Genomic DNA, 20,737 nt, shown 5'->3' with positions numbered 1-20,737 from the left:
ACGTCTGAACCAACTTTGTTCTAAATGGGATTTACAGCAAACTATTTTACACTGTGGAAAACTCTGAAGAACAGCATTGTGTGCAGCTTTAAGATTTCTGTACATATTTCAAAATAAATACTACCTATTAATATTAAAATTATTTAAATTTAGCCCCCCCCCTAAAAAAAATCCTGGATGCGCCCCTGGTTACAAATATAGAATTATAAAAGAAGTTTGTTTCCCTTTTATTGTTTATATTTTGTATGTAGGTTTGAATGAATATTTACATCGTTCTAAATATATGGATAAAATTGAAAGTAAATATTTCCTTTAATTATTTATAATTCTTAATTTAAAACATATTTTTATATACATTTTATCGGATATAGGTCATTATATTTTTTAACCTGCTTAAAGAATAAACTAATTTAAATTTTAAATTATATGATAAATTTGGAGATTTATAATTTCTCTATTTTTGAATATTACATTTTGAAAAGGTTTTCTAAATCTATTTAACTGATGGGATTTTAGTACGTAACAAAATATATTGTAAAAAACGTACGTAAAAGGCCATAAAATATTTTTGTTACTGATCAGATTCCTTAATGCGTATATATGTGAAACGAGCTTATTAACGACTCGTATCCTTCATCGTTTATACTCAGAGTACCCAAATATTGTATAGTTTTAATTTAAAATAAAATAAAATATATCTTACTTACAAACAATTAAATTTTCAACAGATATCTTCAAATGTAAGTTTCATAGTAATATTATTTTGATATTTAACCGACTTTATTAATAAATATTAATTGAGTTTCGGACACATACTTAAATGTTCATAACAATATTAAGGAATCTTAATTTTTTCAACAATATCTTTGGAAATAATTTGAGTGAATATTTTAATTTTAACAATATCACGGTTGCTTTTCTACATAGAATAGTTAGAATTTAATATTAAATTACATTTTTAAAATATGTTATTTGTAACTACTATTGTTTGGACAACCTACAATCATTAACATAATAAGACTTCAAATTCGGAAGTTCTGTAACTCTTCTTCAAATTAAAACTATCAGACGAAAATCCAGTAGTGCCAGAAGGCTCCACGAAACGAATCTGTACTCACTGCTTTTGAATGGGTAGTTAAACGGTATAGTTTTCTATAGAATTTAAAATTTCTTTTCAAACTTTATATTAAATGTAACAAAATAATAATTTGAAAAGTTTAGTGTAAAATTAATACCAATATATTTTCAATTTATTTCTTCCAATTGTATTGCCTTGATAAATAAAGTCGGTTTTTACTGCTACGTGTGTGTCATATTTTACTTTGATTGTTTAAAAAAGTAAATTTATTATTATATCTAAATCAATTTTCAAAATATAGGTAGTTTAAATAAAAATTACGTATTATACATAAAAAACTTACACGACCATAATATAATTTGAGAGTGGTTCGAAGAACTATAAGATAACTTATAAAATAAAATAATTTGCCAAATGAAATAAAAAATATATAAGTTATAAAATTATATAATTTATTTCATTCTCATTAAATTAATTATTGACATGAGTATTTCTACGTTTTATATTTGTTATATATAACACTTAAATAGCATAAATATATATCATATATTTATATACATATATGTTTATAATATATATAGAATTTAGATAGTGTTGTATAGATAAATATACAAATTAAACATTGGTATAGTTCATATAAGAAATATGAAATTTATATTTTAAATTTCAAATAAAATTTAAAGACATATAAAACAATTGTATTCAATTAATGTTTAAATTCAAATAATTTCCATTAGTTTTTTTTCCAGCAAACTTTATATATTTTTAAATTATAGTAATAATTTATTATGCAGTTTGTGGAAGAAAGGTTACGCTATAATATGATAACATTGATTAACAACAACTGTTCAATAGGAATTAAAGCTTTTACCATATTGAAAACACACTGTATACTATAAATAGAAATTAAATATTAACATATAGATTTTTAAATATTAACATAAGGCATAATATTTAATTTAGTTACTTTTTTAATTTGACATTTATTGTATTTTAGAATATATTATTTTATTATTTTATAAAACATTTTCCCTATTACACATTGTATTATAACGAAAGATATTTCTCTATTTCAAAAAATATATGTGATATATTCAAATTATTATGAGTTGGAAATAAGAGCTGTGTTTACGTTATTGTTATTAAGAGAAAATTTATCAAAAAGTCTTTGTTTGCGTGCTATAAAGCTTTTACATTTTTCGATCCAGTTATTTTGAACTTCAAATAGCTAATTGTCCATATTTATCAAAAACCTATAGAATTTGTTGAAGTCTATATTATTTCATATGTTTAAATACCAAGTTGAATGACTTTAAAATAGCATGTAATATATTGTCATAATTGATATGTGTAATATATTTATCATGAATAATACATCAATTCGTATCAATATTATATTATTTAATTACATTTTGAATTTCTTTTTATTTTACAACAGTAGTTTTTGAAAATCTCAAGTATAATTGTTATTCAATAGTTATCACACTTTTAAATAATATTCAAAATCGTTATTATATAATCATTAAGAACTATTTACATTTTTTAGTCAAGATAAATATAAAATTATGTAATAACTAGTAATAAAATAATATAAATAAAATAAAATTAGTAAATGATAATTACTCGTAAATTAATTTATAAATAAATAGTTTATATTTAGAAATATATTAATTAATTAATGCGTATTTTGGAATATTATTATAAGTATTTTTAAGACTGGTTTCAAATTAAAAATTCATCATCAAGTATATACAAAATCAATAAAATCGCAATTCTATGTGAGTAGGTACTCTATACAGTATGTTCAATGTTAATGGTAACACGAAATATTTCAAACGCATAACCTTGAATGCAATTCGGGTTTTTTGTAATGTGTATAGGACATTTTTGATGAATACATTTTTTTTAAATATTGACGCCCTCCATTTTTGAGTTCAAATTTGAATTATGTGCATTTTTTCAAGCAACTTTGACCTTCAAAGTTTTGCTCTATCCTCAAATTGACTGATTGAAAATGAGTTCAATTTTCAATTTATAATATTTGTATTAATTGTATTTTTTAATAGTCTGCTAAGTGTTTTAAAAATTTAAAGGTGATTTTATATCAATTATTCTTAAAAATTATGTATACTGTCATAAGTATAAGTAATTTACATTACTTTTACAGAAATTTAAATTCAAATTTCTTGTAAATGGTATAATTTTGGTTAATTAAAACTAACACATAAATAAATTAACCAAACTAACACATATTCTATTATTTGAATTCAGTTTTAAAACAAAATTTGGATTTTGATAAAGTATTAAATTATCTTATTCTAGCCTTTAAGCCTAGTATTTATAAATATATTCTAACCCACCAAATGATCTTCAAGATTTGAAAAATAAAATAATTATTGCGTGTGCACAGTTAACCGAGGAACTTTCTGCGACAAACAGTATTGCGACGGTGTGAAACATGCATTGCAAATAATGGTAATAAATTTGAAAAATGTATACAATGAATTGTAAAATTTAATCAGAACTCCCCTGTAAATAATTTAATTGTTCAAATTTTTGTTTTAAAACTGAATTAAAATAATAGAATATGTGTTAGTTTGTTTATGTGTTGGTTTAAATTAACCAAAATTATACCATTTACAAGAAATTTGAGTTTAAATTTCTGTGGAAGTAATGTAAATTACTTATACTTATGACAGTACACTTAATTTTAAAGAAAAATTCATACGAAATCACTTATAAATTTGTAAAACTCTAAATAGAGTATTGAAAAATACGATAAATACAAATGTTATAAATCGAAAATTTAACTCTTTCTCAATCAGTCAATTTTGAAGATAGAGCAAAACTTTAAAGGTCAAAGTTGCTTAAAAAAAATCACATAATTCAAATTTGAACTCAAAAATGGGGGTGCCTTTAAAAAAAAAATTATTTTGTTTCGCATTCGCAGAATTTTTTTTTTAAAAATTAAGATTTATCAAAAATAAATCTAATTTTATATCCTCTATGCATTAAAAAAAACCAAATTGCATAGAAGGTCATACGTTCGAAATATTTTGTGTTACCTTTATCGTTGAACACACTGTATATCAATGTGGGTGTTCCTTTTATTTTAATACAAATGAAGATTAATTTTAAAAGTGTTCGTATTAATTAAATATGCCATTTTTACTATAAATAAATTATAGTATATTAAATATTGATAAAAAAAAAACATTTTAGTTCGAGCTTTTGAAAACTGTATATACTTTTTTAAACTTTTCCTACATTAAATTATGGTCGAATAATTTAAATTAATGATATAAAAATATATGTATTAATAATGTAAAACATAAATGGTGATTTAATTCGATTTTTTTCTGATATATATATTTATATTATATATGTTTATATTATATTTATATTATAATTTTTAATTTTCTAAGTTATTCATAAATTAAAATATAATGTCATATTGCTGATGAAAATTACATTACCTCAACGACTCTAAGTACAAAACCTTGCCAAATATTATTTTGGATAATAGATGACTGACCCTTGACCACTATAGATATCTAAATATACAATATATGTACAACCTTTCTTCACAGACATAAAATTAACTTGTTTATTTGCAGAAAAGTTAAATTAAATTAAAAGTTCACTAAATTAATTAATATTCATAAACAAGTATTTCAATACATCTAAATGGTTTATAGTTCACCGGCATTTACATTTCAGTATGAAAGTTACAATATAATAAACCCATTACCATTGTTTTCAAATTACTTGAATACCGTATAAATAATAAATACGTATAAATAATTATAAATTATATATATATATATATATATATATAAACTATAACTTCAAAATATTATCATTATACCTAACATAGTGATTTACATTTTGTTTCTATCGAAACAATACCCACAAAATGTGTTATTATTTTTCGTGATACATAATTTCGTACTTAAGGACTAAATGTACCTATGTAAAAATAATTTGCCTTGTAAATAAATGTTTAACCTTAGATACAACACACTTGAATATGAATTACTAAAATTGTTCAAATCAAAATTTGATAAAAATGAGAATATTTTATCATATATGTTGAATACTTTATTAAGCGATAAAAATTAATGCTGAAGATTGTCATTAAAATGTGCCCCGATATTAATAATTTAAATGTTTTCCAAGAATTCGTTTATATTTTAAAAGCATATTACAGTGAAATTTGCATTATTATGTATATATTTTATAAGTAGGCATTATACAACAGTTACCTATTGTTGTTTTTTAATCTTATATAAAATTTAAATTAAACATTAGCTGATACACTGCCATTGTGAGTTGCTGCAAAGGATCATTGCAGCGCGTGCAAATCGTTAATTATTTCAGATAATTTTGTTTTTATCACACAAACATTTCATCGCTAAAAACTACTACGGACCAAGGATTGACGACACAATTTTTTTTTGATTGTTTTTGTATTGCGTGAACTGCACGTCGTTGAACCAATTCCACACAATATAACGTTTTACGATCGAATAAAGTGTAGCTTAAGTATACAATCCACGTCTATTATCTGCTGTAGCGTTATGCCGAATGTAACTTCGAGTGGATCAGATTCATTGGATACTGGTCTCTCCAGAGGATTGTACTCCATTAGGAGGTCATCCAAAAGCTGCCTTTCAAATTTACCTTGAACGCTTTCTGAAACACAATAGAAATAAAAAAATAAAAAATAACGTAAGTAACGACATCGATATGTTACGGTCACACGCGCACTTGAACGTGTTACGACTTTTTTAGAAACCGTTACAACAATAATATCGCCACTAGTTGTTCAAAAATTTTTCCATTAAATAACAATTTTAAAGTCCACGTTAAACACGAAATGTACTATAATTTTACGATCATGTTACATTATACGAATACGAGTACAAGTATTTTTATTTATTTTTTCAAATTTTATTCGTATAATAAGCCCACGAAAACCTAATGTTTTGATTAACAATATATTGATTAATAATATTGTTTATCCTATATATTTTAATATAAGTAATTGCTTGAACCATACTTCATTTCACCAAATCATTAAATGACTCTGTTTATCCAGTTTCGATATTAATATTTTCTTAAGAAATTAACAAAATTAAGATTAAATTCAAGATACAATGGTAAAAATGATCAGAGAAATATGAAATATATTATTTGTACAGTGAATAAGTTAATCTGTAGTGCTGACAAGTTTGCAAATAGATAGTTTCTCAATGGTTAAAGCGAAGTATGCACAAACAATTTGTATCTTTAATTATAATACTACTCGTATAGACATTATATAATTTTTAATCAATTTTCAACGCACACGAATTGAATAACAAATTGTATAACGCTGATCGATACATTATATCATAAATAGTTTTTTTTATTCAAAATTAGTTAGTAAAATTCAAAAATCCATTTATGATGTAAATTATGGCTCAGTTATAATTTTGGAAAACGTGTTTTTAGTCGGGCTTTTGTGTTTTTGTTCAATATTTGCGAAATAATTTTTACATTAGGTATATCCAATGTAATTAGTGTAATGAAATACTGGCCAAAGTGACAGCGTTTTGAGTGAGCGTCAATATCAATCGCAGAGTAAATGCAATTACCATAAATTGTTTTCGTATACTGTCATTCAATCATATGAACTTTTAATAAGTTAATTTATAATTTATAATTATTAGTCTAACTATTATATCTTATTGGAATTTTACAGATATTCGGTTAGTTTGTATATTGAAACTCATTCAGATGTTTATATAATATATTATATATATATATATTTGTTAACGACAAATTTATGAATTCGGAATTCTATAGAAAATCAAACCTTGAGCAGGCAATGAATATAATTTACAAAAAATTATATTTTAGTGTACCTTCGTAAGTATCATACATTTATATTTTAAACACATTTTTATGTTTGAAAATCATAAATGTGATATTATAAATAAATTTTTTATAAACAAGTTATATTTATAAATAGGTAAAATAATGCTATAATAAGACAGATAAAGTGATAAAAAATATGTTATTGATTTAATGAAATGTATGTTTCAATTCAGTGTTTTTTGATTAATTATTATACAAAGATGTCAGAATTTTTTTATATTGCATTAAATAAAATCTGAAAAAGTTTTAAAAAATATCGTTTTTCTTACAAATGAGAAATACGATGAAATATTATGTGAAGTTTTTCTACTTAATAATGGTCGGAAGAAAAAGAAAACATCACACAATTATTAAATGTTTTTTTTTTTTTTTTTAATGCACATGCAAAACCAAATGTGAAATCAAAAAATGTTTATCTGAAGAAAATTATATTTTTTGCAATTCAAAATATCACACTTCAACTATTTGCTACAATAATTAAATGCAAAATAAACTATTAAAATAATGTATAGTTGATTAAATTAGTTTTTGATTAAAAACTATTCTAAAATGTATAATTTAACTAACATAGTATTGCTATTCTATAAAAATCTTAGGAATTTTTCGCTTAAGCATTATTTAAAATCATTACATTGCTGAACACTACAAGGGAATAAAATGCTTATGATTTAAAACAATGCCTATATTCAACACATTGTCATTAACACATACAACGATAAATATATTATTCACACACTCAACTCATAAACGACAAAATATATGAACTTAAAATTGGACAAAATAGTTTATCGAACACTTTAAATGTGCATAAATCAAGAATTTTTAAAGGAATTTAATTATTTAACATTGAAACAGTTTGGGACTAGGTTTTAGTAGTTATTTTTTTTTTTGCTCAAAATATTGATTTTCATAAATTCAGTTTGAAATGTGTGTAAATTAATATTGTGTTTATAAATAATTAAAAACAAATATCATTAGAATAAAAAAACGGGTATGTGATTTTCTGAACATAACAACTTTTTACATTGAATAGTAATTGCCCTAATATGAAATAATAAAATATCAACCAGGCGATACTGAATAATTTAGCTAGTCAGAAATCGCTTAATCAGAATAATAATAAAACGAAAATTTTGATTTTTGAACAAATTAACATGATTATCAGGCAATGCATCTTATCGTTTATAAATCATCATAATAATAAAATGACACATAATGAAACAAAAAATATCTGTTTCCAATATGTATATTTATATTTATAAATATTATTTATGCACAGTAGACGAGAAATTAAGTGGAAATGCAATCCCCCCTGATAACACGGTATTTTTTTTTGACAAAGGAGTTCTTAACCACAATATCAAAAGGAAATTGCGTTGTTAACAGATGTCATCTGACAAAAAGGAGCACCGTGGGACGATTATACTGGACAAGATTTTCATACTTTTTTTTCACAACATAAAGTTGTTATTTATTATCATGGGGTAACTTTTACTTTTAATAAATTATTCTTATGACACCCTCTCCACTTAGCCTATCAAACTCCCCAGTAAAGTTGGCATTTTCGTTATTTTTTCAGACCCACTGTTGCCACAGAAAAGCCGGTAAAAGTCGTCGGGACGGCCCATAATTAAACTCGGTTCCTACCGACGAAATTTCGCGTTAGTTCGCCAGATGTCGTATGGGCAACAATCAATAGTCGCACCCGTATTTTCTGGACCACTTTGAACTGATAAAGTTTCTCGCCAACTTCTCCACCCGCGGTTCCTGTTTTTCTCTTTTTCTTTCTTTATTTTTTCTTTTTCTACTAAACGTTTTTCCTATGGCCGTTGAATTATGACGACATTGGATGCCTTTCTTGTAACTTATATACAATATATATAATATCTATATATATATATAAAATGTGTACGGGTGTATGAACGTATATAAATATACTTATATTTATAAAATGGGTCATATTTGTCAAGTTTTGTGTTTTAAATTTAAAAGTGCTAACTACATTTTTTCTTACTCGGAAAAAAATTTTGAAAAATTATAAATATTGATTGATTGATTGTCGCATAGAGTAAATTATTTTTGTTTTCTTTCTAGTAGCTGTTCAATGTTATTTAAATTTCTAATATCAGCACTGAATGTTTTTATTATGAGCTCATTTCTGTAGGAAATATTTTATTTTTCTCTTTTTATAACTTATATTTCTAAACAATAAAATAATAAAAAATAAGGAAATATTAAAAATTAGTAAATTATTAATAATCTTAAATTAATAATTAAACATAAATAAACGAATAGTTTATAAATATAAATAAATTTAAAAAATGTATATGTTTGACCTGCAATGTTATTATATTTAAAAATTGCGACTGGTTTCAAATTGAAAATTCATCATCAGGTATACACTCAAATCAACTTAATAAAAGTCACGATTTTATTGACTTTTGTACGAGTATATACCTGATGATGAATTTTCAATTCGAAACCGGTCGCACTTTTTAAATATAATTCCACTCCTGGCTAATAATTTATTTACTTAATTCTATATACATAAACTATTTGTTTATTTGTATATACATTTCTAGTTTATTCGACGAAAAATAAAATTTAAATTGTTATATACATATTAAAAATACATACTTTAAGTTAAATAACAACAAATCCCTAAATTAACTAATTGTCTAAGTGTACATTTAAGACTCTCAATATTATCAATGCCTTTACTTCACATTAACTTATTAAATAGCATTATATTTAGAGAACTAATAATATAAAAGACAATATATACAATAAATTGTATAATACAGGTGTGTTTCTGTAAATTTAAAATAATTTTCATACTTATGTAATATAATTTAAAAATACGATTTGACATTTATTTCGAAAACAGTAACAATTATTTCCATCGAATTATGAAACACATGTTTAATATAAGTTTAATTGTTTTTAGATAGAAAATATTTGTTTCAAAATTACAATTTCCAATATAACATACCTTACACGATATTTCTCTAACGGGGAATTGATTTCTCTTATACATATCAAAAATAGAATGTGTTCTGACTGATGTACATGTATATACGTAGAATGTAAATAATATTACTGGTGTTTTGGAATGGCATTACATTAAATTGACATTCAAATAATAATTAGCGAATGGGAAGTAATTTAAGGATGGTCTATCCAATAGGTACAGGGTGTCTTTGATTATGCGTATATTATCAATAGGCATGAAATATATGTTTGTTGTCAATGCTATATTAAAATATATTTTAAGATGAATTGTACATTAGTCATTAGTCATTAAGTCTATTAATAAATATCACATGGAATATAAACAGGTATTGCAATTGAGCTTGTACCCTTAGGGCATTAGTTGTAAGGACATAGAAAATTATATACGGACAGAAGTATATTGAGGAAGGTTAGAATATTTTTAAAATCGGTTATAAAGAATGTGTAAATTATATAGAAAGGATTGTGTTTAAATTATGTTTAACCATTAATAGTTTGGGTGTTTCAAATGTCAGAGAATCAGTTAATACACAGAATAGTTTCAAAACCTATCTTAGAAGAACGAATAAAATGGTTACCTGGTCATCATTTATATTTTTTTCAGTAGCCGAATCACTTTATTTTATGGGGCCATTATTTTTAAAATACAGTGCATTCTTAGTAGTCACACGTGTAGTGATTTATGCAATGAGCATATTTGGCTGGTAATACTGGATTTTACGTACACGACTACGAACCATGATTTTCACTGAAGTGGACGCAGCATTATTCGTTATGACAATAATATTGGTACCGCGTTTTACCATAATCCTGACAGTTTACACACTGAGAGATTTGTTTATAAATTTTTGGTGCTTCTATTTCTATTGCGGTATTCCATTACGATTTCTGTGTGAAGATAAATAAATATTATTTATATGCTGTTCAAAATTGACGAAAAACAATAGAACCGCTATACTGGTTAATTTATGTATAATACATTTGTGATTTCCATTACTCAAATGATTTTCACGCCAATTATTTTTCTATTGATTCGGTTAATGTAGATAACTGTACATTTCTGATTATAATCCACTCAGATTGATTCCGTTGAGTTAATAAGTACAGAAATCTAAATGAGTATTTATTCTCTATGAATTAGACGTGAAAATATTTATTAAAAATGTAAATTGTAATGTTGCAAAGAAATATTCGAAATTCAATTTAAATATTTTTTTTTATGATTTCAATAAGTAAGTTAAAATATTCAATATTATCGTGAGATTAATACAAATTAGTGTTTGTAAAGACGCTTTTTTTTAGTTGCTTAATTTATAGCATTTATTTATATTGTGTTTTTGTTGTCAGAATCATCTTCGGACTAATTGATGCGTTATCTCGTCTCAAATGTATTATTTTAGTCTGTTCAATATCTTTTCATTAATTTTCAATTCATTATCTATTTATTTTATCATCATAGTTGTAATTTTTTTTATGTTTAGTTTTCGTAAAAGATTTTACTATGGTTTGATCAATGATTATTTTAATATGTTTTTTACTATTATAATTTTACCAATTATTTTGAAACAGTTATTTTTTCTAAAAATCTATAAAACGTTCCTTTTTAACAAAAGCCAGTATATTTAATTAAAAATTTTTCAGTGGATAAACGTGCTCTTATAAAGAAATGTTGATTTGGTATTAATAAGTAAATAAATAAGTCATCATCGTTCAATATCATTAAGTTATCGTTTTATCATAAATAATGGGAAAATAAATAACGATTTTAAAGTTTTATTTTACTTTAAGTCAGTCGTGTATTAAATTGTGGACATATAATATTAAGTTTATAAGCCGTATGTGAGGATATTTCGTTTTTTATTTATCGGTCATATATAAAATTGTTCTACTTACTTCGAATTTCTATATATTTCATTTGATATATGCACACACTTTTTTTAAAATATTTTTTCTTTTTGTAAAATTAAAATACTAAAAATATTTTAAGAATATCCTTGAAAAACATCATAAATTAAAGATAGTTTACACATCTTGATAATGTCAAGTTTAAACCAATCATCGATATTATGATGTATGGTAAAAAAAAACATTTTTAATCGAACAATTAGGGTGTTTGAGTATGTGTCATGACTTATATCTTTATAAAATTTAGTATCCTTGAATGAGTAATAATAGTTTTAATTTATATGTTTAAGTGTTCTTGTAGTTAGTGATTACATGGTTTTATTAACAAGTCAATTTATAGAGCATTTTCATACCATAAAAAAGGTTTTTTGTGTTAGTTAAATGATGTGTAACAATAAACGATATGTACACTATTTACTTATTTTAATAGTATTGTCTAAGAACGTGATTTTTTTCATAAAACTTTTGTTTCATTAAATAATTATTATGAACCCGTATTAGTCATTGTATCGGATTGAATATTTTTAATAACAATTTGTTTTACAACAACGATCTATATATTTTTTTTTATACTTATAGTCGATGAAGACCCTGAATTTAATCATATAAATAACAAAACTTTGAAAGAAAATGTCTGTGATATAGGATTTTAAAGGGATACAAATAACTGACTTATAATAAATGTTTATTATATTTGTGATGTTTATTTTATTATTTTAAATTGTTTTTAAATATGTAAACTTTTAAAAACCTTAATTTTCATTTAAAAATAGACTCGTTAAATTAGATTCATAACAGGTTTTGAGATTTAAAAATTTGAAACTAGAAAATTAGTTTCATTTATATTATGGAGGTATTTGGTTTTTAACTTGAAAATTTTTACTTATAAAGTAAAATATCTTGCGTAAATCTCAGCAACAATATTTTATTATTAATGTATACCAGGTACAAGGTGATGATCTACCAACACTTAACCAATCCTTTGGTTGTATGTAAAAATAAAATATAAAAATAAAACTGCCTGTGAGTAATTTCTAATATCACTTATTTTCTCAAATGTAACTATTGAAGTCGTAAAAAAAAACATCCAATTATAGTGTGGTATATAGTAAAAAGTAGTAAATCTTACATAATACTTGCGTGCAATTAATTACACCAAAGTTACATTGCTATAAATGTGTAGTTTAACGATAAACAACTTCACAGCTGATTAATAATGTAATACATAGATACCTTTCGACTAAAACTTTTGACTAAAATATTAAGTCTTAATTTTAAGAATCGTCTATTTTATAGCAAAATACATAAATACATTTAGAGAAATAGAGAGAAAGAGAACTCTAAAACTATCGATTTTATTTGAACAATTTATGATAGTCAGGATGTAATGAAATACATTTCAGACTCGATTTTTAACTACCTTTTCATCAAAACATTTTTTTCTGGGTTATTTGAAACTCATTATGAACTACATAAATTATACGTATTGTACTAACTTTATAAATAATGTCACATTTTATAAACAGTACGAAAATTCATTTCCGTACTGTTAATTAACTATCATGATATATCGATCATCAAAAAGTGTTCGATCAAATAAAATCAATTATTTTCGGAGAAATATAAGTATTTACATAAAATTATACGATAAATTATTTTTAACTTATATCAAATCGAATTTTTAATAGAAAAAATAAACCAGCATATTTAGTTTAGAGTTTCAAAACTAACAAATTACTTTTAAGTAATCAATGTATTTCATAATTTTTGGAGAAAAAAAATGATTATATAATTTCATACACAAACTAAAAACTAATGAGTTAGAAAAAAAAAACCATCATAAAAAAGTAATTAAATATTGAATATATTAAAAAGACATCATGAAACCTAAATATATGTAATTGCATTACATTAAATTAATTATGTCGTATTTATAACGACTATTGCAGCTTATAGCTCTTATCCTTTTTATTTCCCAAATTTGAGTTTATAAATTATTTTTAGCTTTAAAATATACAGTGTAACGTGATATAATGATTAATTAATATTGGAATGAAGAGTTTATCTTTTAGACGCATAAAATTATGAGTGTTTAATTATCCGTTTGACAAGTAATAAACCATGGTACATAAATTTATCTAGTATCAGTAATGTGTTATTTATGCACAAATTGTAAATATTATTTAATATTATTTAATTTATATCATATGTGTATATTACTATATGTATTACAATTTAAAACATAATAATAATAATAAAAATAAATATATAATGTGTCATACTAATTATAATAAAATAAATATTATATAATATAATTACTTTATTGTTTATATGGCATAAACTAGTGAAATTTAATTTACTTCAAATCTTGAAAATGTTTTTAATTTAATTTAATTTGTCTTTTAGTCGGAAGTTCTAATTTTCTAAAATACTAGGTATTGCTGTAAGTTACATTTTTAATTGTGATTGCGTTGTATTATGTCATTTGCATATGCACGTAAAGGCACGCGATTTAAAAAATCGTTATCGTTACATTTAGCGTCAATCAAAGATTATAGTTTTTAACACCTCGTCTCGAAAGAAAGTCTTAAGCGATATTATATGAAAAAATAACGATTGTTTCTTAAAAGGAACAATGTCCTAGTATTCCTCACGGAAATTTTAGCGGCAGGAAAAAAAGGAATATAAAAATACTCATATGAACGGTGTTACTACGGACGCTACTGTAGTCCGGGTGCGTACAGATTTTGTTGACGATTTTGCAAACAAATAAGACATTTTCTCAAGTGATCGTAATCATATGATGTCAATATTAAAGGAAATGTTTTAATGTGGTTCGTATTTTAATATTATAAAAATGATAAGAGACAAGGTATTTATTATTAAATACTACTGACTGGAAAAGTGAAGAAACAGAAGTAATTAACTGCTGTGTTTATTAAAAATGTATGTTCAATTTTTAAATTTAATTAAAATGATATATATAGTTCTACTTCAAAATATATAGTTTATATAGATATAGTTCTACTTGAAAATAACAATGTCTTTATATAATATAACAAAAAAAAAAAAATCAAATTCAGTGGATTGTTATTATACTGTAATATTGTTTATTCGTTTAAAAATTCAATTAATTCAAAAAATGTAAGTAATTTTATAAATAATTGATCAAATTGTAAATATAAAATATTAACTACTTTAAAATGTATTTTCTTTGAAAATGTTTAATTATACAGTAAAAAAAAACAAAACTGATTTACATTGAATATATTTTCATATCATTAAAATGTAGTGTGTAAACGACAACTGATAACACTCAATATCTTTGTGTAGAGCCTTATAATTCGAATTTTGATTTTTGGCTCATTATTATTACATAAATATATACATTTTTATTACTTTTAATTTTCAATGAATTTTGGTGGTTTAACCAACTTTCTAAGTCTGAAATTTACCAAGTAACAGCAAATTTACAAAAACAACTAAAATGCGCATGGATTTCATTTTTTTTTACTCTGAAAATAATTATCTAAGATTATTTAAGTTTGAAATTTTCAACCCTACTTATAAAAACGATGTTTACATGTTATTATAATTTTAAATGTTTTGTTTTTTTTTTTGTTGAATTTCTGTAACTTGATCAATTTTGGACTTCAAAAGTTGGTTCAAATTCCAATATTCATTAATAAATTATGCAAAAAAAAGTAACTAAAATTGGTGGTTAACTTTAAGAAAAATAATGTTGTACTGCGCATGCTGTTGTCTAATCAAGTTTAAAAGATTCAAAGGTTATAAAAAAGTGTACTTTTATGAAAAAAAAAAAAAAAATTAAAAATAAAAACGAATTCAAATTACAGAACTCTTTTCAAATATATTGTGTTCTGGATTAGAGTTTATATACTGTTTGTATAAATAGTATATAAAAATGTGAAAATTACCCATGATTACCGGTTAAAAACCTTTATTATTATAACGTTACAGAAATTAGCCAAATTACATTAATCGATAGAAATAGTCATAATAACCTCAGTTCTAATATATAAATCCCCAAAAATTATACATGAGTGGTAAGTCAGTATACGAATATTTTAATTGCCTTTCATTTTATTGATATAATTTAAAGCAAAATATATTGAAATAATTTTATGTTTTCTTATATAAATACAACTGTACATTGGAATATATTAAAATATATAGTATAGTATACTGGAGTAACTAGTACCAATTATGTACATGAAAACAATTTATAATTTGACTATATTTTATTGTAACATTTTAAATATTGCATTTAGTATAAAAATAATATACAAACCCCGAAATAGTATGAAGGTTACAGTGTTCATAAATTTAGTTACAATGGATATTTTTCATATCTATGACAGCCATATTTACTATGGATACTAAATTATAGTATAAACTTTTTACTATAATAAATGTATAAAAATAAATTGTCACTTAGGAGATTTATGCAGGAAAAAGAATATTTCATTGTATACAATTCGTGTGCGTTCATATTCTGAATTATTATAAGATAAATATGCACCTTTTTATCAATCGTTTTATTTATGATGTAGGTTTTTTTTTTTAAATTCCAACTCAAAAAATTAACTACATAGCTTAGTGTAGCTCATTTGGCTTTTATTAAATTCTTGATTTTATCATAACAGCAGCGTAAATTAAAATTAAATATATTTATTTAAATGCTTTTTAATTTATAATTTCAACCAGAATATTAATATCACGTGGAACTAAATTCAATTGATTTTTTTTTCATGAATAATTATAATTTTAATTGTAGTGCATATTTTTTTTTTTTTTTTTATTTTGTGTAGTACTCACATAATATTTTGATAATAAAATTGGAGGAAAAATAAACACTTGAAACTGGATGCTTATTATTATTTTAAAGCCACAGAAGAATGTATCACTACTTATGGAATGTCGTCAACATCTCGAGAAATCAAATCAATAATACAAATTTTATAAAAGATACAACAAAAAATACGATTTATATTTTGTAAATATGACGTATCTATCATAAAATTTCTATATACTACCATTGAGATTCATGTTCAAATTCAATCAATGCCAAATTCAAAGATAAAAATCACAGATGTCACAAGTCAGAATCACCAGAAAACATTTTAATGTAAGATTTTATCTATTTATTTTCTAAGGTTTTGCCAATATTGTTTTTTATACTCTGGTTGGAGTCGCACTATATCGGTATTACTGTAATATACTTGTATATTAATGGAAAGAAGGTGTCGACAATACTTTTTTTTATTTTATCTTATCGTGATTTCGTTTAGAAATGTTTGGATTACTTAAATGACAACTTAAAAAAATACATTTGTTGTACAATCAATATAAAAATATCTTCTCTCACTCCAGAATATAGAATACAACACATAAATTGTAATTTTTGTAAGTCGTATTTTATCTAAAACGGTTATTCGATTAGTTTTATGATTCAATACAAATCTACTCTAATTTTAGAATATCGTTGTTTAATTATTAATTTTTAAGCAACCAAAAAAAATCAAACACTTAATGCTTTGCTTCCCACAAACATTAGAAAATCATGAATAATAATGTTAATCGATGACTTTCGAGAAACTCTTATGGTCGTAATAACCTTTATAGAATCATAAAAATGTTAACCTGAATCTTTTATTAAAGTATTTTAATAGGTAATATACTACATTTGGTTCAGGATATTAGCTTGCATAATTTATGATAGGTAATATCAAATTTATTATGTATTTTTATGAAAAGCGAAGCAATGTACCACCGACTAAATATTACAGAAGGAAATTTAAAAATTAAAACACTCGTATTTTTACCAATTATAGAAATAGTATTATTTCAACTTGACTCTAGATTTGAAGTATTAAAAAAGTTAATGACTATTTACATTTTCTACATCCATCTATATTAGTTTCGAGTGAAGACAAATAGTCAAATCTTCTTATAATTTTGTAGAGTTATATCGTATATGACATAAGTCCAGGATTTATACGTCAATTACTTTCTATAAGAGAGTGGTTTGCAAACATTTTAGAAATTAAAGAGATAAAAGATCTTGTCATATTTGTTTTAGAAAATTATTTTAGCACTATATATAGTGATGCATTAAGTGCATGTCTTATTTATTTAACCTTTACTTGTAACAGTTGCTTTAGCAGAGAGATCATTCTCAAAATTAAAATAAATAAAAAATTACTTACGAAACTCAATTTTCCAAAATCGTCTCTCTAACATCAATATATTAAACATCGAAAAAAGCAGGACAGCTGAATTTGATACAAAAAAAATCATTAATGATTTGGCTGCCACAAAAAACAAGAAGAGTTCCTTTTTTATCAGGTATACTTATGCATTATGAAGGATTATCTATAATTCCGGTAACAAATTATATGTAATTATTTAAATGAGTATCAAAAATACAACAGAATATATTTTTAAAAATTACATATAGAACCCTAATTTCAACCCTTATTTTGTATTTTTATAAAACTCGAACTAAAACCAGTATCATAAAAATCATAGTACCAGTCCCTAGTTCTAGAAATATGTTCGATATAAAGATATTTTTTTTTTTTTATAAGATGTTCAATGCATTTAAAATGAATTTCAAACACGTAGTTATTATTTAGTAATTAACTCGTAATTATTTAAAAGTATTTAAAATTTAGTTAAATGAAAGAGGAGCTAATCAATAAAATTCAAGTTCACTTTAATATTAATTTAAACTTAAAATATTTGTAAATAAAAAAGTCTTGTAAAATAAATACTACGTTTTTATATTTGTATAAGATACATTTTTCTGCAAATATTTTTTTTAAAAATATTAAATATTAAAAATTCAAAGAATATAAAAATTATATTTTTAAATATTTGTTTTAGAAAACTAATACATGGCAGTAAAAATATTATCATATATATACAGTAGTCACTCGATAATTCGAAATTCAGGGGACTAAGGTAAAAATTTAATTTATAGAGGTTTTCGATTTACCGAGTGATCGAATAATCCAGGAAAAAAAATTAATTGGAAAAAAAGAGAGGTGAAAAATTATATGCATTTATAACATTTATTAATTCAAATTTATTTATTATATATATTATGTAATATATATTACATTTATTAAGTAACATTTATTTATTATATTATATTATTGTATTTTACATTTTAAAGAAATCTGTTTTTTTTTTTTGTTTTAAATTGTTGGCTGCAATCTGGTTCATAGCGTTATCTTACTTACTGATAGCATTGGAAAGTGTATTGTATCCTTTTTCGTATATTTCAGAATGTTCGAAATATTTTCGTAATCCTGATATAAAAATAGTAAAATAGTATGTTTTAAGTCTAGATCAGGTAGATAAAAATTTAAATAAAATTTATAAAATACGATAATATTTAATTTCCGTCCTTATTCATTTCATTGCGAGTATGTCAAATAGATGTACATATGAATGTACTTTATACACATGAACATACGTATAACTACGTTAAAGTAAATTCGAATTATAGAGATTCTGAAAAAAAAATTGTAATTGTAGAGTGAGTCCCATCAACAGGCATTTCTAATTATCGAGGAGACTGGAATACATGTATTTTCTTTTAATTATAGAGGTTTTTCAGAGGACTAAGCATTTAATACGATTTATGGAGTTTTTCGAATTATCGAGTGACTACTGCATTAAAAAAAAAAAAATGTTTCTGTAAATTTTTCAGGGGTGCAAATCTTTCTTCACCAGTATACCTTATCTTTTCAATTTAATAATTATGGAATAAAAGATTTTTTCACTAAATCGATTTCAACTGTTGATATTACTCCTTATTTGCTATCGAATAAAGCCATAAAATAAAAATCGAAAAAAAATGGACCACTACCGTTTTTCACGTACCCTTCATATACATAAATATCATATACATTCATTATTAAAATTTAAGTATACAATTTTCTATTTATTTTTTTAAATATTTAAATTTAAAACTATTTTTTTGTTTTATTAAATTTTAGTCCTTACTCAATGTCAATAATGAATTCTAGTATGATGTCTATTATGATTGTATAAAAAAAATAGGTTCAATATATATATGATATAATGTATAAAAATCTCGTGTCACAGTGTTTGTGACCATACTCCTCCGAAACGGTTTGACCGATTTTAATGACATTTTTTAATATACTTTTGGTAGGTCTGCGAATAGGTTCTTATCAGTTTTTTAAAATCCTAAGTGTTATTGTTTAATACATAGTAGTTTAATTAAATAATTTTTGACCTGGTCGATAACTGCGCAATTTAAAATGAATTATTAAATGATACTATTTAAAAACTACTAATTTTATTTTTGGTATTAAATGACGGGTATTGCATAAATATTAAATAACAAGATCCCGCAACAGGTGCCAAAACAAACAAGAATGTTAGTTCAAAGGATCATTATGCATATCAGTTGATGATTAGATGTGATCAGGAAAACGTTATTCTACGATGTCGTGAGTTTTGTCAACAATTCATGGTCGAAATTTATGTAAAGATAGAGAGTGAACCAATTACGATACTTGCGATTCAATTAAAAAAAGTTGCGTGTGTAAGATTCTCAAAACAATTGTTAGATATCGGTGATGGAAAAGTTACTACAGATAGAACGGGATGCATACAATTACCGACCGATTTCTGCACAACCATTGATTCGCAAGATGCTCTCATTGACCAGATATTTCCCAATGTACACAGAAAAATACAAATCATGAGTGGCTGGCAGAAAGAGCAATTTTAGCAGCAAATAATGTGGACATCAACGAA

The 20,737-nt window shown here is 23.7% G+C and overlaps 1 protein-coding gene across 5 annotated transcripts in view; it reads right to left on the bottom strand.

Annotated features, from left to right (window-relative positions):
- LOC112688087 (acetylcholine receptor subunit alpha-type acr-16-like) overlaps positions 1-20,737 on the bottom strand; it is a 213,158-nt gene that overhangs the window by 59,073 nt on the left and 133,348 nt on the right. For all 5 annotated transcript variants that reach the window (XM_025561136.1, XM_025561121.1, XM_025561114.1 and 2 more), the window contains exon 2: positions 5,631-5,773. In XM_025561136.1, coding sequence (XP_025416921.1) covers positions 5,631-5,773 — 143 coding nt within the window. The remainder of the gene's footprint in view (positions 1-5,630; positions 5,774-20,737) is intronic.

The sequence above is a fragment of the Sipha flava genome, unplaced genomic scaffold, assembly GCF_003268045.1.
Source record: "Sipha flava isolate LNK unplaced genomic scaffold, YSA_version1 110_pilon_pilon, whole genome shotgun sequence".
Classification (NCBI taxonomy): domain Eukaryota; kingdom Metazoa; phylum Arthropoda; class Insecta; order Hemiptera; family Aphididae; genus Sipha; species Sipha flava.
The sequence above is the reverse complement of the archived record's forward strand: the minus strand, read 5'-3'. Positions and strand labels throughout refer to the sequence as shown.